General features: G+C 33.2%; 1 protein-coding gene and 1 non-coding gene across 3 annotated transcripts; both read right to left on the bottom strand.

Annotated features, from left to right (window-relative positions):
* Window positions 1-1,360: 1,360 nt before the first annotated feature.
* LOC135129670 (adhesion G protein-coupled receptor A3) lies at window positions 1,361-27,277 on the bottom strand. 2 transcript variants are annotated; one of them, XM_064056901.1, is made up of 7 exons: window positions 27,133-27,277; window positions 26,784-27,073; window positions 26,669-26,734; window positions 26,402-26,617; window positions 21,976-23,020; window positions 4,828-5,164; window positions 1,361-4,776 (listed from the first exon to the last, which is right to left on the bottom strand). In XM_064056901.1, the coding sequence occupies exons 2-7, from the start codon at window positions 26,987-26,989 to the stop codon at window positions 2,453-2,455; spliced, it is 4,194 nt and encodes a 1,397-aa protein (XP_063912971.1). In that variant the 5' UTR covers window positions 26,990-27,073; window positions 27,133-27,277; the 3' UTR covers window positions 1,361-2,452. The 2 variants fall into 2 exon arrangements, with proteins under 2 accessions (XP_063912971.1, XP_063912972.1); XM_064056902.1 differs by having other exon boundaries at window positions 1,361-4,773.
* On the bottom strand, window positions 26,214-26,294 carry Trnaf-gaa (transfer RNA phenylalanine (anticodon GAA)). The gene is given in 2 exon segments: window positions 26,214-26,249; window positions 26,257-26,294. It is a non-coding gene; the product is annotated as a tRNA-Phe (tRNA).

The raw sequence follows: 27,277 nt of genomic DNA, 5'->3' as shown, positions 1-27,277 counted from the left end.
GGAAAATGAAAAATAAAAATCGAAAAATTGAAGGAACGAAAAATTGAAAATTTTGGAAGTTGAGAAATTGTAAAATTGAAAAATCAAAAATAAAAAACGAAAAATTACAAAATAAACTCTTGAAAAATCTTAAGAATCGAAAAAGTGAAAAATAAAAAAAAGAAATATGTATGTATAATGAAATAGAAATATTTAAAATTATATTAAAGAAATTGGAAAATCGGAAGAATGGAAATCCAAAAACTGCAGTGAAAAATTTAAAAATTGAAAAATGGACGAACTGAAAATTCAAAGCCTGAAAAATTGAACAAATGCCAAATTATAAAATCGAAAAAAAAAACACAGAAAATAAAGGAAATGAAGAAACGGACAATTGTGATATAAATCGAGAAAATAAAAATTAAAAATTCGCCACACTGAAAAATAAAAATCGGGAACATGAAAAATTGTAGAAACGAAAAAGTGAGAAATTGAAAATTTGAAGAAACGAAAAATTGAAAAATCGAAAGGAACAACAAAAAATAAAGGAATTGAAAAAATGAAAATTTGTGACATAAAATCGAGAAAATGAAAATTTAAAAAATCGGGAAAATGAAAAATAAAAATCGAGAACTTGAAAAATTGAGGAAACGAAAAAATGAAAATAACAAAAATTAAAAACTGAATGTGAAAAATCGAAAAATGAGAAACTGTACTATCGAAAAATTGCAAAATTAAAAAATTGCAAATCGAAAAATTGAAAAATTTAGAAGTCAAGAAACTGTAAAATTGAAAAATCAAAAATAAAAAAACGAAAAAGTTTATGATGAAAACTTGAAAAATGTCAAAAGTGAAAATCAAACATGAAAATTTGTAGAAACGAAAATTTGAAAAATCGAAAGATTAAAAATTGAAAAACTTAAAATTCAAAAAGTGAAAAATAAAAAAAAAGAAACCAAACCAGGCCGAGTGATACCACGTTAAGCAAATCTAAAAAATTTGAATGAAATGATAAATCGCATATTTTGTACATTTTAGATAGGATTTATTCCGCAAACTTTTGAGCTGTCATCAATTTTTTGGAGGGGATAAGCAAATATATTTTGATTAAAAATGTAATATGCTTATCATAAATTTAAAACATCTGCAAGATTTCAAAGCTTTCGGTTTTCCAGATTCAAAATTAAATTGCAAAATGTTTTTTAATTTTGATTTTTTTTTTTTCAAAAATCTGGTTTCGGATAAAAGTTAACACGGTGTCATAAACTAAAACCCATTTACTATGTACAATCAACAATTTGACAACAATCGGCCCAGGACTTTCGGAGATTATCTGTCTAATAAAACTAGATTTAAGTGCTCTGTAAATGCATTTATTCTTTTTCAATCATCGAATACAATAATCATTTACACAAAGAGATAATATTATTAACAAACAGTATTTTCAGCATTTGTATATCATTTTAATACCTAACAGTCTTTAAAATATTGTACATATTGTACTCTTTCATTTAATACTTACAACAGACTGCCTTTGCGTCAACATCAAATGACATAATCTCAATGCATGCGCAAGAAAATTACTCAACCTGGCAAGTACATTACAAAAGCTCGGTAAGCTCTATAACATGTAGTTTGTCTATAAATTAAAACCGTTTAAAAACGAAGAGTTCTACTGAACGTAATTACTATATCACAGGATACGGCTCGCACTCAGGCGAGACATAAAAACGTAAAACTCCAATGGCGGAAGATTCGTGTATAACCCAACTTACACAGAAACCTTCGTATCAGTTCTGATCCTAATCAAAAGTGCACACGATTAGCTTAATTATAGGCTACACTTCATAGAAATAAATACTCTTAATTGTACTAATAATGCACGTTTCGATGTATAATATCCATAAATCGCATACAAAAAATATATGTTATACAATAAAGTATTTTTAGCTAAGTACACACTGTTAAAACAAAGCACACAAAGTACAACGTATGCCGTTACAATTGAGCATCTCTGGGGCAATTTACAAGTAGAAATTGCATTCGGGGCACAGTTTTAGCCCGTCAACTTAGAAAACTTGTTTTTAATTTGATAATAATAAGTCGATAAGTTCTGGCCCGAATTGCACCCCAAACACGACCCCTAACAATCAGAGAAGATAAAATTAAAGAACACATCGTATGGAGCCGAATATTTACAAAAAATATTCAAAGTTGCTAAATACACAACTTTTTATAAATAGTGCAAAAAACGACTGTAGAGAGCTCCAGACGCAACTAAATGAGTATTCGTATTTGGTACAACCAAGAAAGTTTTATTCCGACAGTTACGTTTGGTCTTCCCTAAGCCGCGCCTACCTTTTACAATATGGACACAGTTTCCTCACAATTGACATGAAAATCATCGAAAACCGACTTAAACTAAACCCTATTAAAAAAATACTATACAAAAATCTCAATAAATAATCTCAAATTAAACAGTCGTCTCGACATCGTCGTTTAAACTTGTATTACTGTTGCAAGTTCGATGTCTGTACGTATGGTCGGTAACGTAGGAATTAATATCGGAATCAGAGAAACACGGACTATTTCGAGTGAGGCTAAAGCTATTTACAAAAGACCGTGATTGAGACGTTGCATCTTTTGGACCTCTTCTTATCTGTTGATATAAATCATCTAAATCATTTACACTACTAGCTCTACTTTGTACTCCTTTATGCAGATCGTGTGATGGATTGACGTATATCCTAGGAACTGACTCGGGCTCATCTTTCTTCAACAAATCCGTCACGGGAGACGCATGATCTGGACTCTTATCCAGAATCGAATCCGAGATGTTCTCCGAACTATACTCCAAAGTACATTGTTGCGAAACCGACCTCATGTTGTTCTCGGGCGATTTATACCCCACATTGCACTTTTTCTTCTTATGTTTCGAGCTTTCCTTCTTCCGGAATCTCTCCGCGCTCAAAACTATATTCTGTACCGAGATATCCGGGCAGTCGTAGTCGTCAGCGCTATCCGAAAATATATTAGGGTTCTTCTGTTGTTTCCTGTGCGCATGCTCGACGTGTATGTTCGTGTTGTTCACTTTCGAGCTCGTGCCGAAAATACTCTGATCCATGCTCGAATTGTCTTTGACTTTTTTCAATTCCGACAGAACTGAAGTACTATCGCTATCGCGCTGACGCGGCACCAAGTTGTTCCGTTTCATCATGTGCCGCTTCTGTCTCTTGAAGAATTTCCGTGCCACTATACTCTGATGAGGGTTATAAAACACCTCCGCCGCACTCGTCGGGTTTTCAATAATATTCGGTATCACACTACTCCTATACTGTTGCCTATGCAACATAATCAAATTGACGTTGTTGATTTTTCCCTGGGACTCTACATACGGCGGCCCGTTCAAATCCGCCGCCGACTTAAGTATATTACTCGTGTGCGAATTCGACTTAGTCCGACTCGACGATCTACTACTAGACCTAGAAGTGACTTGCAGCTCAGCCACCAACGAATTACTAACCGGCGGCTGGATCTGAATATGTGGTACGTTTTGTGTGGCGTCTGAAACATTCCGCGTCCGAAAACACTGTTTCCTTCGAACGCACCGACTGAACAACACCCACTGACCCCTGACGTCACTCCGCGCAACGCAGTAGAAGAAAATAGTGAACGCGCTCAAAACAGTCGAAAAAACCGCGTAAGCTATACTGAAGATGTCGCTTTCAAAAGACACGAAACCGTACGGCTCTATAGTGGCAAAAGCGCAACTCACCCACGCCAAGCCATACAAAACGAGAAAAATAACGTAGGCTTTGAGTTGCGCCGAAGGCGCATGCTCTTGGTCTTCGACTTCGCTCGACGCGGTTTTGGAAGACGCGCTCAAGACGCTCCTGGTCTCCGGAATAGGGAAGTTGGGTTCTAGCAAATCCAAGTCGACGTTTTCGGTAGCTTGGGTACCTTCGCTCAAGTGACCGTTGGCGTCGATGCTGGAGATCGAACAACGCACCAACAGGAAAAAAATCCCTAGGAAGATTAACAAAATGGCGACGGGGACATAAAGCGCGCTCATTGGTGGTCCCATTCTGAGAAAACAGTAACTCGGAGAAGCGTAATCTTTGACGTTGATGGCGGCGGAGATGCCACAGACGATGATCGCCACCCCCCAACCCACGAAATACAACCCCAGAATGGGTTTCTTGATGGGTTGTTCGGACGGCAGGTCATCGTCTTGTAGCTCCATAACGTCGCTCTTACTCAACCTTTTGTACATACAGTTAACCCCTACGCACATCCACAGCACCGACGATAGGGTGAAGTAGTGCAAAATCATCCCCACGATCTCGCAGATACGTAAATCCTCGGTTTGGTAGATCCCGAAGACGTAGAAAAAACACAAGAGACACACCGCCACCCACAAATTAATCAAAGAGTGTTTCGCTTTCTTTGGCATCTGAATCGAGTGATAGGAGAAGAGGTACGTTAAAATCACCACCAGAAGAGACGCGAAAAGGATGATACTCCCTACGTAGATAGCCGGATGTGACAGTTTAAATCTGGCGCCCGAGTAGGTGTGTCGCAGGGTTGCCACGTCGTGCAAAAGCCCGTAGTAGCCAAAGTTGTGGCAATAGAACACCACGTGTTCTTGGTACTCGTGGCTGAACTGGCAACCTTCCGACGACCACGTGTTCAAGTGTGAGTCCCACCACACGGGAACCGGAGCCGCTCCTTCCAACATCTCTGGTACCTTTAGCATTACGAAAACCGGGTCTGTTAAGTTACTTACGTTGAAGTCTGCTGCAAATGAGGATGAAGTAGGTGGGGTTGAGTGTGTGTGGGAGTTCTTACCTAACTTGACTCCGACTACTGCGGAGATGACGTCTTCCTTGTCTTCGCGAGCCGAGTCGATTGGGAAGAATTTGTTGCTTGAGTACATTGCGATTAACACGTTGTATATTTTATCAGGTAATACGTATTCTTGGTCCTCGAGTTGCTCGAATAAAGTTTCGGGTATTGTGATTGAGGCTTCTATAGTTTTACCAGGTAGTTCTGTTATGTCGTTTTGGCTATCAGCTACGCAATAAAATAGATGCTCTGTTTTTTTCGACACGTCTACATACCAGGTACATCTTAGGTTGGAAAAGGCGTGCTTTTTTACGGGGAACATTTCGATGGCGATGTTGGACTAAAAAAAAAAAAAATGGGTTGTACAAAGGTCAGTCAAACAAAGCGACAAAAGACAAACTGGCGCCCGACAAAACAGCCTCGTCATGAAATTTTTGTAAATAAAAAGAAATTGTTATTAATTTTTGTTTAACATTTGTTTGAGACTATAGAGGTCTGGTCTGGTCTGGTCTGGTCTGGTCAGGTCAGGTCAGGACAAGCCAGGCCAGGCCAGGCCAAGCCATATTTCTTGGGCGATTGTGGAAAAATGGTTAAAAGTTTTCGAAGAAATGCAAGTGACTTCTGGAGTTCGAAATGTGTACAACAATCTCTTTCAGTCATTTACAAAAACAGTCGAAAAAGGCCGAAATTTTCAGAGGGGGGAGTGTTGAAAAATTGGGTCTTTGAAAAAGTTGCCTAAAAATTCACAAAAACTTCTCGGATATGGATCTCGACGTCCTGATTCTGAAAATATAGCATGTTCGTGGTCCTGGAGCAAGGTTTTGGAAATATTTCGTTTGAAACATAATTTTTTTTTTAATCTTAAAAATTGTCACATTTTTTTGTGCGATTATCGAAAAATAGTAAGTTTTAGAAGAAATGGAGCCGAAAATAACTTCAGCAAGTCAAAACCTACACAAAAAAAGAGACCGAAATTTTTTATAAAGGAGTAGTAATGAAAAATTTGGTTTTTGAAAAAGTTGCCAAAAATTCACAAAAAATTTCAGGGTCCTGATTCCAAAAATATGGCGCATTTAAAGTTCCCATGGAAGATTTTGGAATTATAAGGCTTGAAATCAAATTTTTTTTAATCTTAAAAATTGCCATATTTCAATTGGAGATTCTGGGAAAACGATCGAAATTTTCGAAAAAATAGGCCCGAAAGTAGCTTCTGGAGGTCAAAGTCCACAAGAAAATGTCTGGTTGAATTTCAAAAATGGTAAAAAATTAGCCGAAATTTTCATACAGTATTGAGAAATTTTGCTTTTAAAAGTTTCCGAAAAATTCTCACAAAATTCTGTTATATAGATTTCGGTGTACTAATCACAAAAATATAGCGTGTTTTGGGTCTCGGCGCAAGATTTTGGAAATATTCGATTTGAATTCCAATTTTTTTGAAATATCCTAAAAATTGCCATATTTCATTGGCGATTCTGGGAAAACAATAGGAATTTTCGAAGAAATAGGCCAAAAGTAGCTACTGGAGGTCAAAATCTACAAGAAAATGTCTTCGGTTGAATTTCAAAAATGGTCAAAAATAGGCCGAAATTTACATAAAGGCAGAAATTTTGCTTTTGAAAAAGTTGCCGAAAAATTATCAAAAAATTCTGTTACATAGATTGCGGCGTCCTAATTCCAAAAATATACCGCACATAAAACCCCGGTGGAAGATTTTGGAATTATATGTCTTGAAATCAATTTTTTTTTAATCATAAAAATTGCCTTAATTCAACTGGAGATTCTGGGGAAACGATAGGAATTTTCGAAGAAATAAGCCCAAAAGTAGCTTCTGGAGGTCAAATTCCACAAGAAAATGTCTTTGGTTGAATTTCAAAAATGGTTAACAATAGGCCGAAATTTACATACAGAGAAAAATTTTGCTTTTGAAAAAGTTGCCGAAAAATTATCAAAAAATTCTCTTACATAATTTGCGGCGTCCTAATTCCAAAAATATTGCGTACATAAAACCCCGGTGGAAGATTTTCGAATTATATGTCTTGAAATCAATTTTTTTTTAATCATAAAAATTGTCTTAATTCAACTGGAGATTCTGGGAAAACTATAAGAATTTTCGAAGAAATAGGCCCAAAGGTAGCTTCTGGAGGTCAAATTCCACAAGAAAATGTCTTCGGTTGAATTTCAAAAATTGTCAAAAATAGGCCGAAATTTACATAAAGGGAGAAATTTTGCTTTTGAAAAAGTTGCCGAATAAATATCAAAAAATTCTATTACATAGATTTCGGCGTCCTAATTCCAAAAATATAGCGCACATAAAACCCAGGTTTAAGATTTTGGAATTATATGTCTTGAAATTATTTTTTTTTAATCATAAATAGTGCCTTAATTCAACTGGAGATTCTTGGAAAACGGCAGGAATTTTCGAAGAAATAGGCCCAAAAGTAGCTTGGAGGTCAAAGTCTACAAAAAAATGTCTTCGGTTGAATTTCAAAAATGGTCAAAAATTGGCCGAAATTTACATAAAGGGAGAAATTTTGCTTTTGAAAAAGTTGCCGAATAATTCTCAAAAAATTCTGTTACATAGATTGCGACGTCCTAATTCCAAATATAGCGCACATAAAACCCCGGTGGAAGATTTTGGAATTATATGTCTTGAAATCAATTTTTTTTTAATCATAAAAATTGCCTTAATTCAACTGGAGATTCTAGGAAAACGATAGAAATTTTCGAAGAAATAGGCCCAAAAGTAGTTTGTGAAGGTCAAATTCCACAAGAAAATGTCTTCGGTTGAATTTCAAAAATGGTCAAAAATAGGCCGAAATTTACATAAAGGGAGAAATTTTGCTTTTGAAAAAGTTGCCGAGAAATTATCAAAAAATTCTGTTATACAGATTGCGGCGTCCTGATTGCAAAAATAAGTGTTTTTTTTTCTTAATATACATAGCCATCTTTTCACAAGAACAAACTTAATACATGGTTAAAATGGTACATTTTAACAAGGAAATATGGATTATGCAATTATGGGGCGGAGTCTAATATTTTAAGTTTTATGTTGTGAAAAGAAGTCTACACATATTGAAACAAAAAGGCAAAATGTAATGCCGCCCACCCGCCCTATCTCAATTGTGATGGTTTTCTTATTCGTCGCAAACCAAGGGGGCGGAGCGTAACTGCAAAATACTTATTTCTTTACAAGAAATTAAGAACATGTTTTTGAGTATCGTGTTGTTCACAGAATATTATGTATATTAAGGAAAACAGACAAGATATAAACCCCGCCCACCCACCCCATCTTAATTGTGATGATCTTTTTATTCTTAGAAACGTAACACACGTTTAAAATGGTAAATTTTTGTAAGGAAATCTGGATTTTGCAATTAGGCTCCGCCCCCTTGGCTCACGACGAATAAAAAAAACATCATCACAATTGAGGCAGGGCGGGTGGGGGGGCTATATTTTTAAATTTTTTCTTAATATGTGTAGACTTAGTTCGGAAACAAGAAACGTAAAACATGCCGAAAGTAGCTCGTGGAGGTCGAACCCTATTTGAAAATGTCTAGCTGAATTTCGAAAATGGCAAAAATTGGTCAAAATTTTCATAAAAATACTGAGAAATTTTGCTTTTGAAAAAGTTGCAGAAAAATTATCAAAAAATTCTGTTACATAGATTGCGGCGTCCTAACTCCAAAAATATAGCGCACATAAAACCCCGGTGGAAGATTTTGGAATTATATGTCTTGAAATAATTTTTTTTTAATCATAAAAATTGCCTTAATTCAACTGGAGATTCTGGGAAAACGATAGGAATTTTCGAAGAAATAGGCCCAAAAGTAGCTTCTGGAGCTCAAAATCTACAACAAAATATCTTCGGTTCAATTTCAAAAATGGTCAAAAATAGGCCAAAATTTACATAAATGGAGAAATTTTGCTTTTGAAAAAGTTGCCAAAAAAATATCAAAAAACCGAAAAATTTAAACGTGAAAATTTGAAAAATATAAACATGACAATTCTAAAAAACACGGAACACGGAAAAACCGAAAAATTGAAAAATTATAAAGAGTTAATAAACGAAACAAAAAAATTCAAGCCCTGAAAAATAGAAAAATTTTAAGTTTAAAACTAGAAAAATTGCAAATTGAAAAATGAAAGAAACAAAAAACTGAAGAAACGAAAAATTAAAATAAATTGAAAAATCTAGAAAATCGTAATCGAAAAATTCAAGACACAAAGAATAAATCAATAAAAGATCGAAAACCTAAAAACTAAAAAATGTTTATGTGAAAATTCGAAAAATTGAAGAAACAAACAACTGAAGAAACGAAAAATAAAAAAAAAATTCAACATTGAAAATCGAGAAACTGCAAACCGAAAAATTGGAACAAGGAATAAAAGATCGAAAACTCCAAAAATTTGAATGTGAAAACTCGAACAATTGTAAAAACAAAAAAATTAAAGATCGAAAAATCTAAAAATCGAACATTTTAAACGTGAAACTCGAGAAATTGATGAAACAAAAAACAGAAAGATGGAAAAATTAAAATTTAATATTGAATAAATGAAAAATTGAAACATCTAAAAGTATCTAAAAATTTAATAAACGAAACGTTAAAAAAATTCAAAACTCGAAAATAGAAACATTTTAAATTGAAAACTAGAAAAAATGCAAATCGAAAAATTCAAAAAATGAAAACTTAAAAAATTTGAAAACTGAAAAATCTAGAAAATCCAAATCGAAAAATTCAAGACATAAAGAATAAATCAATAAAAGATCGAAAAACCTAAAAACTGAAGAAACGAAAAATTAAAAAAATTTCAAAATTGAAAAACGAGAAACTGTAAACCGAAAAATTGGAATAGGGAATGAAGATCGAAAAATCGAAAAATTTAAACGTGAAAACTCGAGAAACTGCAGAAACAAAAAACACACAAATCAAAAATTTGAAAAATTTAAAGTTGAAAACTCGAAAAAACACAAAAAACGGAAAAATCGAAAAATTAAAAAGAATTAACAAACGAAACATAAAAAAATTCAAGCTCTGCAAAATAGAAAAATTTGAAATTGAAAACTAGAAAAATTACAATCGAAAAATAAAAGAAACAATAAACCGAAGAAATGAAAAATTAAAAAATTGAAAATTGAAAAATCAAGAAATTGTAAATCGAAAAATTGAAGAAACGAAAAAATAAAAGACCGAGAAATCTAAAAATCGAAAATTTTAAACGGAAAACTCGAGAAATTGAAGAAACAAAAAACAGAAGGACGGAAAAATTAAAATTAAATATTGAATAAACGAAACGTTACTTATTTCTCTACGAAAAATTAAAAACATGTTTTTGAGTATCGTGTTGCAAAAATGTACCATTTTAACCATGTTTTAAGTTTCTTGTTGTGAAAAGATGACTATGTATATTAAGAAAAAAAAGCAAAATATAAACCCCGCCCACCCGCCCTATCTCAATTCCGATTTTTTATATTCGTCGTAAACCGAGGGGCGGAGCTTAATTGTAAAATCCTTATTTTTCGACTTGAAATTACCATGTGAAATATGTTCTTATGTGATCGTGTTATACAAACAAAACTATAAATGTATGAATTAAAAAAGAAAACCAAAAGAGAAGCCCCACCCATCCGTCTCGATCTCAATTGTGATGAATTTTTCATTCGTTGTCAGACCGAGGGGCGGAGCGTCAAAATCAATATTTTCCTATACAAATTTACCATTTTAAAATTGCCTTAAGTTTGTTGTTATGAAAAGATGACTACACACATTAAGAACACAAAGATTTTAGAAATATTCGATATATCTATTTTTTTTTAATCCTAAAAATTGCCGAATTCTGGAGGTCAAAATCTACAAGAATTTCGAAATGGTCAAAAATAGGCCGAAATTTTCACAAGGGGCAATGTTTCTTTGAAAAAAGTTGCCGAAAAATTCCGAAAAAATTCAGATGCCAATAGATTTTGACGCGCTTTTTGCAAAAATATAGCGTGTTTAAGCATTTTTTTTTAACCTAAAAATTGTCACAGCAGGTCAAAATCTACGTAAAAAAGGAGGCCGAAACTTTCCATAAAAGGGGAGTAACGAAAAAATTGATTCGACAAACATAACCTGATTATAACGGAACACAATGGACGAATAACTCATTCGATTAATTCAATTATGGTTACCGTCTTTGAATAAATTTATTAAAATTGTGTAGCCAACCCATACAACATACGTTTTGTCTTATTTATCTAATATAAAAAACTGGATGAGTACAACCGCATACGTAACGACAGCAACAACCACCTAAAAATAAAACCTCAAACCATTACTTCTTCACAAAACAAACAAACAATTACCAATTGACAAAACACCCAGTCCAAATTAAAAAAACCACAAGCGTTGAAACGAATCCGTGTATTAAACATTCGAATCGAAATCAGTTCGACATGACGAAATTTTTCGCTCATTGTTTTCCTAGACACATTCGTGTTCCAAATCTTGTGTAAATATAACGCTGCTGCGTTGGCTGCGTCTTCAGTTTCACAAAACTTGGCAATAAGAACGTAGAACCAGCAAAATGAAAAAACCACTTGACCAAAATTGGCCATAAATTTTACAGTCGTTGTAGATTCAGAGCTAATCATCGTTATTATCGTGTAAATGCCGTCAACTGTGGATAGAAAACAGTGAGCTGTTTCTGCTAAAATTGTTATTTCAAACTGATTTGCCGTCTGTAGCGCCAAAATAACCAAGTCGTAATGTGTGTGGGACAAATTTTGGAGAGAATGAATTACAAAATTAATGTTATTGGTTTTTTTAGAGCGAGTGTTGCAAGCTAAATTTCGAAATATTTCGTTAATGGTGGCGAATTTCTCACTTAGACAGTCTAAAATGTCGTTAAGGAAAATATTGTCGAAAGCGTTGAGGGTGCAACAAGAAATGAAAATAATGTAAGTGGCTCTTTCTCTGAGCGAGTAACCAACTACAACGGGTATCAAACTAGACACGAGTAAAACTCTAACCAAAATTTTCTTTGTTCTAGATTTTTCGGTTGGTGTATAGTTTAAAGGTACTACGACTTCGTCGATGCGAAGCAAAAGCGTTTTTATTTTATCGCTTCTTCTATAAAACATCACCAACACGACTATCAGTATAACATTTCCGTGAAAAGCTACAACATCGATGTAAACCATTATTTTATCGTCATAGATTACAGTATCAAAGAAAACGCAAATGCTAATAAAATAACCATAGGATAAAACACCCCATAAACGAGCAGCTATTTTCGAAAATTTTCTTTTTGGTGGTACTTTGGAATAGGAGAACTGCACAATCCCCAGAACTTTGTAAATGTATTTGAAAACTGTGGAAGTGGAATCAAGCACTTGGGTCTCCATTTTAATTGGGACACTATTTTGTGAATTAACGGTTATTACAAACGTAAACAATTTACTTTATTAGTTTGTACCAATTTATTGGAGTATGTTGGTTTAACGACAAAAAATTAATTATATTTCCCTCCCGTCCTGCAATTTAGAAACACTGAAATCCACAAAAAAATGTCTTTAGGTAAGTATCGAAGGTGTAAACGCCATTGTTTTTAGCTTGAAGGTGGGAGCTGTCATGTAGTGTATATAGAAGTGGGACCACAGTTTATCTTACAGACTGGGGGTTAAAAATACTGCAATCAAGTCAAAACTCAACAGTCACTTATTTCTCAATACGAAGATGGTTGATATAAAATTTCAAGCCGTTCGGAGAAATCCTTAAAAATAAAAAAAAAACAAAAATCGGGAAACCGAAGTAGAAAAACCGAAAAATCGTAAAATCCAAAAGTCTGAAAGTTCAAAAATCGAAAAGTCGAAACATTGAAAATTTGAAGAATCGATCGAAAAATCCAAGACGAAAAATCGAAAATTGGAGAATCGATGGATAAGTCGACAAAATTAAAATTGAAAACCCGAAAGGTCAAAAAATGGAGAAATCGATCAAAAAATTCAATAGTCGAATAATCGAAAAATCGAAGAGTCGAAACATTGAAAATTTGAAAAATCGGTCGAGAAATCAAAAATACGAAAAATCGAAAATGGAAATCACGAAATCGAAAATTTGAAGAATCGATGGAAAAATCGACATATCGAAGTCGAAAGACCGAAAAACGGTAAAATCTGAAAATGGAGAAAAGTCGGAAAATCCAAAAATCGAGAAATCAAAAAGTCAAAATATTGAAAATTTGAAAAATCGGTCGGGAAATCAAACATTATATTATGTCGAAATCGAAAAATCCGAAAGCCAAAAAATCGAAAAATCCAAAAACCAAACAACAGAGAAATACTAAAAAAAAACAAAAATCGGGAAATCGAAGTAGAAAAACCGAAAAATCGTAAAATCCAAAAGTCGGAAAGTTCAAAAATCGAAAAGTCGAAACATTGACAATTTGAAGAATCGATCGAAAAATCCAAGACGAAAAATCGAAAATTGGAAAAAATTAAAATTGAAAACCCGAAAGGTCAAAAAATGGAGAAATCGATCAAAAAATTCAATGGTCGAATAATCGAGAAATCGAAAAGTCGAAACATTGAAAATTTGAAAAATCGGTCGAGAAATCAAAAATACGAAAAATCGAAAATGGAAATCACGAAATCGAAAATTTGAAGAATCGATGGAAAAATCGACATATCGAAGTCGAAAGACCGAAAAATGGTAAAATCCAAAAATCGAAATATCGAGAAAAATAAATCGAAAACTGGAAAAATCTGAAAATGGAGAAATCGGAAAGTCAAAATATTGAAACTTTGAAAAATCGGTCGGGAAATCAAACATCATACTATGTCGAAATCGAAAAATCGAAAGGTCAAAAAAATCGATCATTCGAAAAATCCGAAAATCAAAAAATCGGAATATCCAAAAACCAAACAGTAGAAAAATATAAAAACAACAAAAAAAATCGAGAAAACGAAAAGTCGAAAAATCGAGAAATCGAAGTAGAAAAACCGAAAAATCGTAAAATCCAAAAGTCGGAAAGTTAAAAAATCGAAAAGTCGAAACATTGAAAATTTGAAGAATCGATCGAAAAATCCAAGACGAAAAATCGAAAATTGGAGAATCGATCGGTAAGTCGAAAAAATTAAAATTGAAAACCCGAAAGGTCAAAAAATGGAGAAATCGATCAAAAAATTCAATAGTCGAATAATCGAAAAATCGAAAAGTCGAAACATTGAAAATTTGAAAAATCGGTCGAGAAATCAAAAATACGAAAAATCGAAAATGAAAATCACGAAATCGAAAATTTGAAGAATCGATGGAAAAATCGACATATCGAAGTCGAAAGACCGAAAAACGGTAACATCTGAAAATGGAGAAAAGTCGGAAAATCCAAAAATCGAGAAATCAAAAAGTCAAAATATTGAAAATTTGAAAAATCGGTCGGGAAATCAAACATTATATTATGTCGAAATCGAAAAATCCGAAAGCCAAAAAATCGAAAAATCCAAAAACCAAACAACAGAGAAATACTAAAAAAAAACAAAAATCGGGAAATCGAAGTAGAAAAACCGAAAAATCGTAAAATCCAAAAGTCGGAAAGTTCAAAAATCGAAAAGTCGAAACATTGACAATTTGAAGAATCGATCGAAAAATCCAAGACGAAAAATCGAAAATTGGAGAATCGATCGGTAAGTCGAAAAAATTAAAATTGAAAACCCGAAAGGTCAAAAAATTGAGAAATCGATCAAAAAATTCAATAGTCGAATAATCAAGAAATCGAAAAGTCGAAACATTGAAAATTTGAAAAATCTGTCGAGAAATCAAAAATACGAAAATTCGAAAATCGAAATCACAAAATCGAAAATTTGAAGAATCGATGGAAAAATCGACATATCGAAGTCGAAAGACCGAAAAACGGTAAAATCTGAAAATGGAGAAAAGTCGGAAAATCCAAAAATCGAGAAATCGGAAAGTCAAAATATTGAAAATTTTAAAAATCGATCGAGAAACCAAAAATACGAAAAATCGAAAATGGAAATCACGAAATCGAAAATTTGAAGAATCGATGGAAATCGACATATCGAAGTCGAAAGACCGAAAAATGGTAAAATCCAAAAATCGAAATGTCGAGAAAAAGAAATCGAAAACTGGAAAAATCCGAAAATGGAGAAATCGGAAAGTCAAAATGTTGAATCTTTGAAAAATCGGTCGGGAAATCAAACATCATATTATGTCGAAATCGAAAAATCGAAAGGTCAAAATAATCGATCATTCGAAAAATCCGAAAGTCAAAAAATCGGGAAATCCAAAAACCAAACAATAGAGAAATATTAAAAAAAAAAACAAAAATCGAGAAATCGAAAAGTCAAAACATTGAAAATTTGAAGAATCGATCGAAAAATCGAAAGGTCCAAAAATCAAATATAGAGAAATATTGAAAACTAAAACAAAAATCAAGACGAAAAGTCGAAAAATCGAAAAGATGAAACATTAAAAATTTGAAGAATCGATGGAAGAAATCGACATATCGAAGTCGAAAGACCGAAAAATGGTAAAATCAAGAAATCGAAAACTGGGAAAATCTGAAAATGGAGAAATCGGAAAGTCAAAATATTGAATCTTTGAAAAATCGGTCAGGAAATCAAACATCATATTGTCGAAAAAAGGCCAAAAAAATCGATCATTCGAAATATCCGAAAGTCAAAAAATCGAAAAATCCAAAAACCAAACAATACAGAAATATTAAAAAAAAAAAAAACAAAAATCGAGAAATCGAAAAGTCGAAAAATCGAAGCAGAAAAACCGAAAAATCGTAAAATCCAAAAGTCGGAAAGTTAAAAAATCGAAGTCGAAACATTGAGAGTTTGAACAATCGATCAAAAAATCCAAGGCGAAAAATCTAAAATTTAAACAGTCAATTATAAAATCGAAGAATCCAAAAATCGGAAAACCAAAGTAGAAAAATGTAAAATTTGAAGAATCGATCGATAAATCGGAAAGTTGAAAAATCGACAATCGAAGTCGAAAGACCGAAAAATGGTAAAATCCAAAAATTAAAATATCAAGAAAAAGAAATCCAAAAATCTAAAAATCTGAAAATCGAGAAATGGAAAAGTCGGAAAATCCAAAAATTGAGAAATCGGAAGTCAAAACATTGAAAATTTGAAGAATCAATCGAGAAAACGAAAGGTCCAAAAATCGAATATAGAGAAATATTGAAAACCAAAACAAAAATCAAGAAGACGAAAAGTCGAAAAATCGAAAAGTTGAAACATTGAAAATTTGAAGAATCGATGGAAAAAATCGACATATCGAAGTCGGAAGACCGAAAAATGGTAAAATCCAAAAATCGAAATATCGCGAAAAAGAAATCGAAAACTGGAAAAATCTGAAAATGGAGAAATCGGAAAGTCAAAATATTGAATCTTTGAAAAATCGGTCGGGAAATCAAACATCATATTATGTCGAAATCGAAAAATCGAAAGGTCAAAAAAATCGATCATTTGGAAAATCCGAAAGTCAAAAAATCGGAAAATCCAAAAACCAAACAGTAGAAAAATATTAAAAAAAAAAACAAAAATCGAGAAATCGAAAAGTCGAAACATCGAAAATTTGAAGAATCGATCGAAAAATCCAAGGCGAAAAATCGAAAATTTGAACAATCAATTACAAAATCGAAGAATCCAAAAATTGGGAAACCAAAGTAGAAAAATGTAAAATTTGAAGAATCGATCGATAAATCGAAAAGTTGAAATATCGACAATCGAACTCGAAAGACCGAAAAATGGTAAAAACCAAAAATTGAAATTTCGAGAATAAGAAATCCAAAAATCGAAAAATCTGAAAATCGAGAAATGGAAAAGTCGGAAAATCCAAAAATTGAGAAATCGGAAGTCAAAACATTGAAAATTTGAAGAATCGATCGAAAAATCGAAAGGCCCAAAAATCGAATATAGAGAAATATTGAAAACTAAAACAAAAATCAAGAAGACGAAAAGTCGAAAAATCGAAAAGTTGAAACATTCAAAATTTGAAGAATCGATGGAAAAAATCGACATATCGAAGTCGAAAGACCGAAAAAGGGTAAAATCCAAAAATTGAAATATCGAGAAAAAGAAATCGAAAACTGGAAAAATCTGAAAATGGAGAAATCGGAAAGTCAAAATATTGAAACTGAAATATCGGTCGGGAAATCAAACATCATATTATGTCGAAATCGAAAAATCGAAACATTAACAAAAACCATTCATTTGGAAAATCCGAAAGTCAAAAAATCGGGAAATCCAAAAACCAAACAATAGAAAAATATAAAAACAAAAATCGAGAAAATGAAAAGTCGAAAAATCGAGAAATCGAAGTAGAAAAACCGAAAAATCGTAAAATCCAAAAGTCGGAAAGTTAAAAAATCGAAGTCGAAACATTGAAAGTCTGAAGAATCGATCGAAAAATCCAAGGCGAAAAATCGAAAATTTGAACGATGAATTATAAAATCGAAGAATCTAAAAATCGGGAAACCAAAGTAGAAAAATGTAAAATTTGAAGAATCGATCGATACATAGAAAAGTTGAAATATCGACAATCGAAGTCGAAAGACCGAAAAATGGTAAAATCCAAAAATTGAAATATCGAGAATAAGAAATCCAAAAATCGAAAAATCTGAAAATCGAGAAATGGAAAAGTCGGAAAATCCAAAAATTGAGAAATCGTAATTCGAAACATTGAAAATTTGAAGAATCGATCGAAAAATTGAAAGGTCCAAAAATCGAATATAGAGAAATATTGAAAACTAAAACAAAAATCAAGAAGACGAAAAGTCGAAAAATCGAAAAGTTGAAACATTCAAAATTTGAAGAATCGATGGAAAAAATCGACATACCGAAGTCGAAAGACCGAAAAATGGTAAAATCCAAAAAGCGAAATATCGAGAAAAAGAAATCGAAAACTGGAAAAATCTGAAAATGGAGAAATCGGAAAGTCAAAATATTGAAACTTTGAAAAATCGGTCCGGAAATCAAACATCATATTATGTCGAAATCGAAAAATCGAAAGGTCAAAAAAATCGATCATTCGAAAAATTCGAAAGTCAAAAAATCGGGAAATCCAAAAACCAAATAGAAAAATTTAAAAACAAAACTCGAGAAAACGAAAAGTCGAAAAATTGAGAAACCGAAGCAAAAAAATCGTAAAATCCAAAAAATCGTAAAAAAGTTAAAAAATCGAAGTCGTGAAAGTTTGAAGAATCGATCGAAAAGTCCAAGGCGAAAAATCGAAAATTTGAACAATCAATTATAAAATCGAAGAATCCAAAAATCGGGAAACCAAAGTAGAAAAATGTAAAATTTCAAGAATCGATCGATCAATCGAAAAGTTGAAATATCGACAATCGAACTCGAAAGACCGAAAAATGGTAAAAACCAAAAATTGAAATTTCGAGAAAAAGAAATCCAAAAATCGAAAAATCTGAAAATCGAGAAATGGAAAAGACGGAAAATCCAAAAATTGAGAAATCGGAAGTCAAAACATTGAAAATTTGAAGAATCGATCGAAAAATCGAAAGGTCCAAAAAATCAAGAAGAGAAAAGTCGAAAAATCGAAAAGTTGAAACATTGAAAATTTGAAGAATCGATGGAAAAATCAACATATCGAAGTCGAAAGATGGAGAAATCGGAAAGTCAAAATATTGAAACTTGAAAATCGGTCGGGAAATCAAACATCAGATTATGTCGAAATCGAAAAATCGAAAGGTCAAAAAAAATCGATCATTTGGAAATTCAGAAAGTCAAAAAATCGGAAAATCCAAAAACCAAACAGTAGAAAAATATAAAAACAAAAACAAAAATCGAGAAAACGAAAAGTCGAAAAATCGACAAATCGAAGTAGAAAAACCGAAAAATCGTAAAATCCAAAAGTCGGAAAGTTAAAAAATCGAAGTCGAAACTTGAAAGTTTGAAGGATCGATCGAAAAATCCAAGGCGAAAAATCGAAAATTTGAACGATCAATTATAAAATCGAAGAATCCAAAAATCGGGAAACCAAAGTAGAAACATGTAAAATTTGAAGAATCGATCGATAAATCGAAAAGTTGAAATATCGACAATCGAAGTCGAAAGAACAACAAATGTGAAAATCCAAAAATTGAAATATCCAGAAAAAGAAATCGAAAAATCGAAAACTCGAAAAATCTGAAAATCGAGAAATGGAAAAGCCGGAAAATCCAAAAATTGAGAAATCGGAAGTCAAAACATTGAAAATTTGAAGAATCGATCGAAAAATCGAATATAGAGAAATATTGAAAAACTAAAACAAAAAATCAAGAAGACGAAAAAGTTGAAACATTGAAAATTTGAAAAATCGATGGAAAAATCGACATATCGAACTCGAAAGACAGAAAAATGGTAAAATCCAAAAATCGAAATATCGAGAAATCAAAAAGTCAAAATATTGAAAATTTGAAAAATCGGTCGGGAAATCAAACATCATATTATGTCGAAATCGAAAAATCCGAAAGCCAAAAAATCGAAAAATCCAAAAACCAAACAATAGAGAAATACTAAAAAAAAACAAAAATCGAGAAATCAAAGTAGAAAAACCGAAAAATCGTAAAATCCAAAAGTCGGAAAGTTCAAAAATCAAAAAGTCGAAACATTGAAAATTTGAAGAATCGACCGAAAAATCCAAGACGAAAAATCGAAATTTGGAGAATCGATCGATAAGTCGAAAAAATTAAAATTGAAAACTCGAAAGGTCAAAAAATTGAGAAATCGGTCAAAAAATCAATCGTCGAATAATCGAGAAATCGAAAAGTCGAAATATTGAAAATTTGAAAAATCGGTCGAGAAATCAAAAATACGAAAAATCGAAAATCGAAATCACAAAGTCGAAAATTTGAAGAATCGATGGAAAAATCGACATATCGAAGTCGAAAAACCGAAAAATGGTAAAATCCAAAAATCGAAATATCGAGAAAAAGAAATCGAAAACTGGAAAAATCTGAAAATGCAGAAAAGTCGGAAAATCCAAAAATCGAGAAATCGGAAAGTCAAAATATTGAAAATTTGAAAAATCGGTCGGGAAATCAAACATCATTTTACATATGTCGAAATCGAAAAATCCGAAAGCAAAAAAATCGAAAAATCCAAAAACCAAACAATAGAGAAATACTAAAAAGAACAAAAATCGAGAAATCGAAGTAGAAAAACCGAAAAATCGTAAAATCCAAAAGTAGGAAAGTCCAAAAATCGAAAAGTCGAAACATTGACAAATTGCAGAATCGATCGAAAAATCCAAGACGAAAAATCGAAAATTGGAGAATTGGTCGATCAGTCGAAAAAATTAAAATTGAAAACTCGAAAGGTCAAAAAATTGAGAAATCGATCAAAAAAATCAGTAGTCGAATAATCGAGAAATCGAAAAGTCGAAACATTGAAAATTTGAAAAATCGGTCGAGAAATCAAAAATACGACAATCGAAAATGGAAATCGCGAAATCGAAAATTTGAAGAATCGATGGAAAAATCGACATATCGAAGTCGAAAGACCAAAAAATGGTAAAATCCAAATCTCGAAATGTCGAGAAAAAGAAATCGAAAACTGGAAAAATCTGAAAATGGAGAAATCGGAAAGTCAAAATATTGAAACTTTGAAAAATCGGTCGGGATATCAAACATCATAAAATCAAAAAATCGATCATTTGGAAAATCCGAAAGTCAAAAAATCGGGAAATCCAAAAACCAAATAGAAAAATATAAAAACAAAACTCGAGAAAACGAAAAGTCGAAAAATCGAGAAATCGAAGTAGAAAAATCGTAAAATCCAAAAGTCGGAAAGTTAAAAAATCGAAGTCGAAACATTGAAACTTGGAAGAATCCATCGAAAAATCCAAGGCGAAAAATCGAACATTTGAACGATCAATTATAAAATCGAAGAATCCAAAAATCGGTAATACAAAGTAGAAAAATGTAAAATTTGAAGAATCGATCGATAAATCGAAAAGTTGAAATATCGACAATCGAAGTCGAAAGACCGAAAAATGGTAAAATCCAAAAATTGAAATATCGAGAAAAAGAAATCCAAAAATCGAAAAATCTGAAAATCGAGAAATGGAAAAGTCGGAAAATCCAAAAATTGAGAAATCGGAAGTCGAAACATTGAAAATTTGAAGAATCGATCGAAAAATCGAAAGGTCCAAAAATCGAATATAGAGAAATATTGAAAACCAAAACAAAAATCAAGAAGACGAAAAGTCGAAGAATCGAAAAGTTGAAACATTGAAAATTTGAAGAATCGATGGAAAAAATCGACATATCGAAGTCGAAAGATCGAAAAATGGTAAAATCCAAAAATCGAAATGTCGAGAAAAAGAAATCGAAAACAGGAAAAATCCGAAAATGGAGAAATCGGAAAGTCAAAATGTTGAATCTTTGAAAAATCGGTCGGGAAATCAAACATCATATTATGTCGAAATCGAAAAATCGAAAGGTCAAAAAAATCGATCATTTGGAAAATCCGAAAGTCAAAAAATCGGAAAATCCAAAAACCAAACAATAGAGAAGTATTGAAAACTAAAACAAAAATCGAGAAGGTGAAAAGTTGAAGTCACAAAATCGAAAATTTGTAGCTTCGATCGAAGGCGAAAAATCGAAAATTCAAAAAATCCAAAAATCGAGAAAACGAAAAGTTGAAAATCGAAAGTTTGAACAATCAGTCAAAAAATCGAAGAATCCAGAAGTCGAGAAATCGAAGTAGAAAAATGTAAAATTTGAAGAATCCGTCGATAAATCGGAAAGTTGAAAAATCCAAAAACCGAACACTCGAAGTCGGAAAATCCAAAAATCGAGAAACGGAAAATTAGGAAAATCCAAAAAATGTGAAATTGAAATGTCGAAGCATTGAAAATTGCGAAAGAATGGCAATTTCAACATGTCACCTCAAGTCATTATGCAAAATCGAATGGCATGGTTGAAAGGGCTATTCAGACTGTAAAAAATATTATAAAAAAATGTTACGAGACAAACACTGATTTAAATCTTGCTTTGTTAGATGATAGGAATACACCTATTAACAATTGTATTTTATCACGTTCTGAATTATTGTTTAATAGAAAAACTAGAACTTTAATACCTCCACGTAACACAGCAGCTTAATTTAGTACATCACAAATATCACTTATATAAAAAAAATACCTTATGCAGAAGCGACGTCGAACCAATCCCAGACAACTGTTCCGTCATATTAACCAATTTATCGCAACTGCGGTACCCATAATTAGCTCGCCTCAGATACCCCTTGGGCAGTTGCAACAAATTGTTAATAACGTCCATCAGCACTCCCCCAATCTGATTAACAGTGAGATACTTCAAATAATTCTCCATCGTTTCAACGGCAAAAACCACATCCATGACATCCCTAAAGTGCGCCGGCGTGGACGTATAATTCCTAAAATGTTTGGCACTTTCCGCGATACTCGAATTCACCTTCGAAAACTGCTCGAAAATCTTCGTCGTTTCGGACGTATACGAACACATCGACGTGTTCAAATTCTCCCACTGACCCTCCTCTGAACAAAAAAAGGACGCCTTCTGCACCGTCACGTCGTAGTTTAAATTCACGGATTGGCACGGCACGGTTGCCGTGTAGTTAACGACGGTCCTAGGCCACGTGTACGAGCCTTTATTGTCAGTTGTGACCGTGATGGGGCAGTACTCCGTGTCGTCCGAGATAACCACAACCATGATTCCTTTGGAATAGTTTCCTTGTACCGACACAAGCAAACAATTCCAGATTCCTGTGTGGTTTCTCGTGAGTTTCGATATTCGTAGAGTGCTAGCCACCAATCCGGTGCTTTGTAGAAACTGATCTTGGATGGCAATGTCCGCGAAGTACATTTTGGGGTCAGCGTCTAGCCATATCCACTCGATTTTTGACCGCATTGGAGAATCGTAGGAGTCGGAGATACTGGGGGCCGTGCATTGGAGGGTCAGCGAGTCGCCTGCAAAAACCACTTGATTGACCTGAGGTTTCATCTCGATTATGGGGAAGCCGTTGTTTAAGGCCGGAGATTTGCAGTGGATGTCAACTCCGACTTTTAGTTTGCGGAGCAAAAGGCCTTTGAATGATGGAGGGGTGTTGCAGGTGGGGTTCGAGACGAGTTTGACGGATTTTTTCTGACTCCAACCTAGTAGCCATAGTAGGCTGCAGTCACATGTGAGAGGGTTGATTGATATGTCTCTGCAAAAAAGAAAAAATTGGTCTAAAGAGTTTAGACAGTACTTCCCTCGCTGTCGGAAACTTGACGACTGCATGCCTATTGTGTTTTTTTTTCTCATTACATTTTTGTAGTGGGAACTTAAAAAAAAATTGTGATGACGTCATCAACATTTTTGCAAGGACACGTATATCAGTTGGGATAGATGTAGTGTAATACTAAGAATAAAATTATTGTATTCCCAAATTTTCGGGAAAATGAATTGGGTCGTTTTGAATATTGATTTTTTATAATCAATAAAATAACGAAACAATTTACTCACGTATACGGCGCCGGTGTGTAATATCTAGAGAGCGGATTTCTGTCGGGCTAGGCAAGGCCAAACTCGGTACGGCTCGTACGGGATGCGAATTCATTGCGGTTGCGGACTGCACTTCGTTTATTTGAGATTAGAATAACGCTGTTTCGTTGCACTCTGCTGTTAATTCCCGTTCTCATTTACTTAGCCGTTTGATTAATAAATCGTTAATTATATTTATGGAATTAGTGATTAAATTAAGTGATTATCTATCACCCGCTACTGAGTCCCGGAGATCCAGCGCGTCCCCACCTATAATCGTGACGTAGCCCGACAAAAATCCGCTGTCTAGTAATATGAAAGGCAACTGAAAATCGTTTATGTATAAACATTCTTAATTTAAGATGACAAGCGTAACAGCATACGTGAGAGTCAAACAGAGAAACTGTAAACAAAACGACCATCGGTTTTATTGCTTCGACTTCCGCTTATTATATAAAACATTGGGTTTTATTTTAATTCTTGACGGTGAAATTCACAATTGGTTGATTATAAACATGTCTATTTCACATTCGCGGAACCAAGTGAGCGCATAAAACAAATGCAGGTCTGTAATGTTAAAGTCGATGTAAATAAGCGTGCTACCCTTATGTTTCAACCGAGTTTTTCCTTTAACAAATTTTGTGTCTACCAAATTGGGTTGGTTGGGGTGTAATACTAATAATAAGTGTTGCCTTTAATTTAATCAATAAAATAAATTGACTTCATTAATTTTTTTTAACCGCCTCTTAAGAAAATCTAAAAAATATGAATGGAATGATAAATCACAAGTACAAACTCATCATATTTTTTGCATTTTAGATAGGATTTATTCAGCAAAATTTAAGGGTGACGTCATCAATTTTTTTTGAGGGATGAACAAATACATTTTGAACAAAAGTTTACCATGCTTATAATAACTTTAAAATATTCCCAAGATTTCAAAGATTCGGTTTTGTAATTCCTGAATAAATCGATAAAATAAATTCACTCCTTCATTAATTTTTTTGAGTCACCCTGCATATGCAAATCCAAAAATATGAATGGAATGATAAATCACAAGTACAGACTCATCATATTTTGTACATTTTAGATACGATTTATTCGGCAAACTTTTGAGCTGACGTCATCAGTTTTTTGTAGAAGATAACCAAATATATTTTGACTAAAAATTTATTATGCTCTTTATAACCTTAAAACATTTGCAAGATTTCAAAGCATTTGGTTTTGTAGTTCCTGATTAAATCAATAAAATAAATTCACGCATTCATTAATTTTTTTGAGTCACCCTGTATATGCAACTCGAAAAAATTTGAATGGAATGATAAATCACAAGAAGAGACTCACCATATTTTGTACATTTTAGATAGGATTTATTCAGCAAAATTTTGTGGTGACGTCATAAATTTTTTAGGTGGGACGACCAAATACATTTTGATCAAAAATTTACCATGCTTATGATGATTTTAAAATATCTTCAAGATTTCGAAGCATTCGGTTTTGTAGTTCCTGAGTAAATCAGTAAAATAAATTTACGCTTTCATTTATTTTCTTGAATCACCCTGTATACGCAAATCCAAAAAATATGAATGGAGTGATAGATCACAAGTACAGACTGATCATATTTTGTACATTTTAGATATTATTTATTCGGCAAATTTTCGAGCTGACGTCATCAAGTTTTTGGAGGGGATAAGCAAATATATTTTGACTAAACATTTATTATGCTCTTTATAACCTTAAAACATCTGCAAGATGTCAGAGCATTCCGTTTTGTAGTTCCTGATTAAATCAATAAAATATATTTACGCATTCATTAATTTTTTTGAGTCACTCTGTATATGCAAATCCAAAAAATATGAATGGAGTGATAAATGACAAGTACAGGCTCATCATATTTTGTACATTTTAGATATGATTTATTCGGCAAACTTTCGAGCTGACGTCATCAAGTTTTTGGAGGGGATAAGCAAATATATTTTGACTAAACATTTATTATGCTCTTTATGACCTTAAAACATCTGCAAGATTTCAGAGCATTCGGTTTTGTAGTTCCTGATTAAATCAATAAAATATATTTACGCATTCATTAATTTTTTTGAGTCACCCTGTATATGCAAATCCAAAAAATATGAATGGAGTGATAGATCACAAGTACAGACTCATCATATTTTGTACATTTTAGATATGATTTATTCCACAAACTTTTGAGCTGACGTCATCAAGTTTTTGGAGGGGATAAGCAAATATTTTTTGACTAAAGATTTATGATGCTCTTTATAGCCTTAAAACATCTGCAACATTTCAAAGCATTCTGGTTAGCAGATTAAAAATTAAATTTCAAAATGTTGTTTTATAATTTCGATTTTTTTTCCAAAAATCTGGACGTTTCGGGTGAAAAGTCGATTCAGAGTTGTAAACTACATGTGTAGGACTATGTTATTTTATACAATTGAAAACCCATTTACTATGTACAATTTTGAAGTGACGTCATCGCATTAGTGGTGGGGATGATTAGACAAATTTTGGTTAGCGTTTTACCATCTACATGATATTCTTAATATAAGTACAAAATTTCACAACAATCGGTCGGGTACTTTCGGAGATTATCTGTCTAATAAAAATCCGGGACGGCAGACGGACAGACGGACAGACGGACGGACAGACGGACGGACAGACGGACGGACAGACGGACAGACGGACAGACAGACGGAAATGGGAGACCTATTTCTTCGTCTTCTAGGGGTCATGAAAGATCGAGAAAACGTAAAAGTAGAGAGTCGGCCGACGGACTCGATTACAATACTTCCTTTGCTTACGCTCGGGAAGTAAAAACACGAGGGGAATAAATCAGGCGTCTTGGTGTGGAAAAAAAAAACGGGCTCGTGCGGGATTCGAACCCACGTCCTCCGAGAGTTCATTGTTCAGTTCGGCGCTCTAACCAACTGAGCTAACGAGCCGTTGCTTCCACACAACCTCAGACATCATAATCAATAATACAAACATTTTTATAACTCATATATAAATCTGTGTATGTATACATTTTTACAAAATTCAAATTACTTACAGTTGTTTTAGGCTCACTAGTGGGTTAAATGTTCCCAGCGCAATCGTACTGATCTGGTTCTGATTCAGCTTCAACTTTTCCAAACTCCCTAATTTTGCAAAAGCCAACAATTCTATACTCTTAATATTATTATTTGAAACGTCCAGCCTGCGTAGATTTGGCAACTCAGAAAACTGATTGTTCTGAAGCTCTGTCAACCTATTTCCACTCAAATCACTACAACACACTTAATTATTAAAACACAAACACCCACTCCCAATTACTTACAGTTTCTGCAAAGCAATCAGTTGCACTTTCGGGAAAAACGTATCCAAGAGATTGTTAGACAAATTGCTGAAAAACAACAATCACCACAAGCTAAACACTAACTTAAGCCACTTACAACTGAACCACGTCGTTTGCTATATTCAAAATATCGATTTCTTCGAGACTGTTAATTTTACTGTTGCCTTCGCCACATCGCAGTTTGATTTCATCGCGCTGATTTATTCTCCGACAAACACACTTACTGGGGCACAAACCCTCGTTGGCACTAACGATAATAATTGATAATAATAGTATACTTCTTGCGATAAGTGGACTACACATGTTCTTCCACTCCAAAATGAAAAGTATCACAACATTGGGGCACCTCTTTCAAACGTGCTGCTTTTCCTACACACCATTTTATCACTGAAAGTAGATTTTAAAATGCAATTTCGACATATTCGATTAAAAAAACTTTATCTTACCAGTCTATTTAAAACTGTTTATGGTAAATGTAAATATAAACAATTTGCCGGCCATTTTGGATGTGTCATTTTTTATTGAATTTATCTCGTAAGGTTGGCAATTGCGCAATTGGAAGGGGGAGTAGGCAACCAACAAAACGCGAAA

The sequence above is a fragment of the Zophobas morio genome, unplaced genomic scaffold (genome assembly GCF_036711695.1).
Source record: "Zophobas morio isolate AGI-343-1 ecotype UQ-CSIRO unplaced genomic scaffold, CSIRO_AGI_Zmor_V1 ptg000016l, whole genome shotgun sequence".
In the NCBI taxonomy this organism is placed as follows: domain Eukaryota; kingdom Metazoa; phylum Arthropoda; class Insecta; order Coleoptera; family Tenebrionidae; genus Zophobas; species Zophobas morio.
The sequence above is the reverse complement of the archived record's forward strand: the minus strand, read 5'-3'. Positions and strand labels throughout refer to the sequence as shown.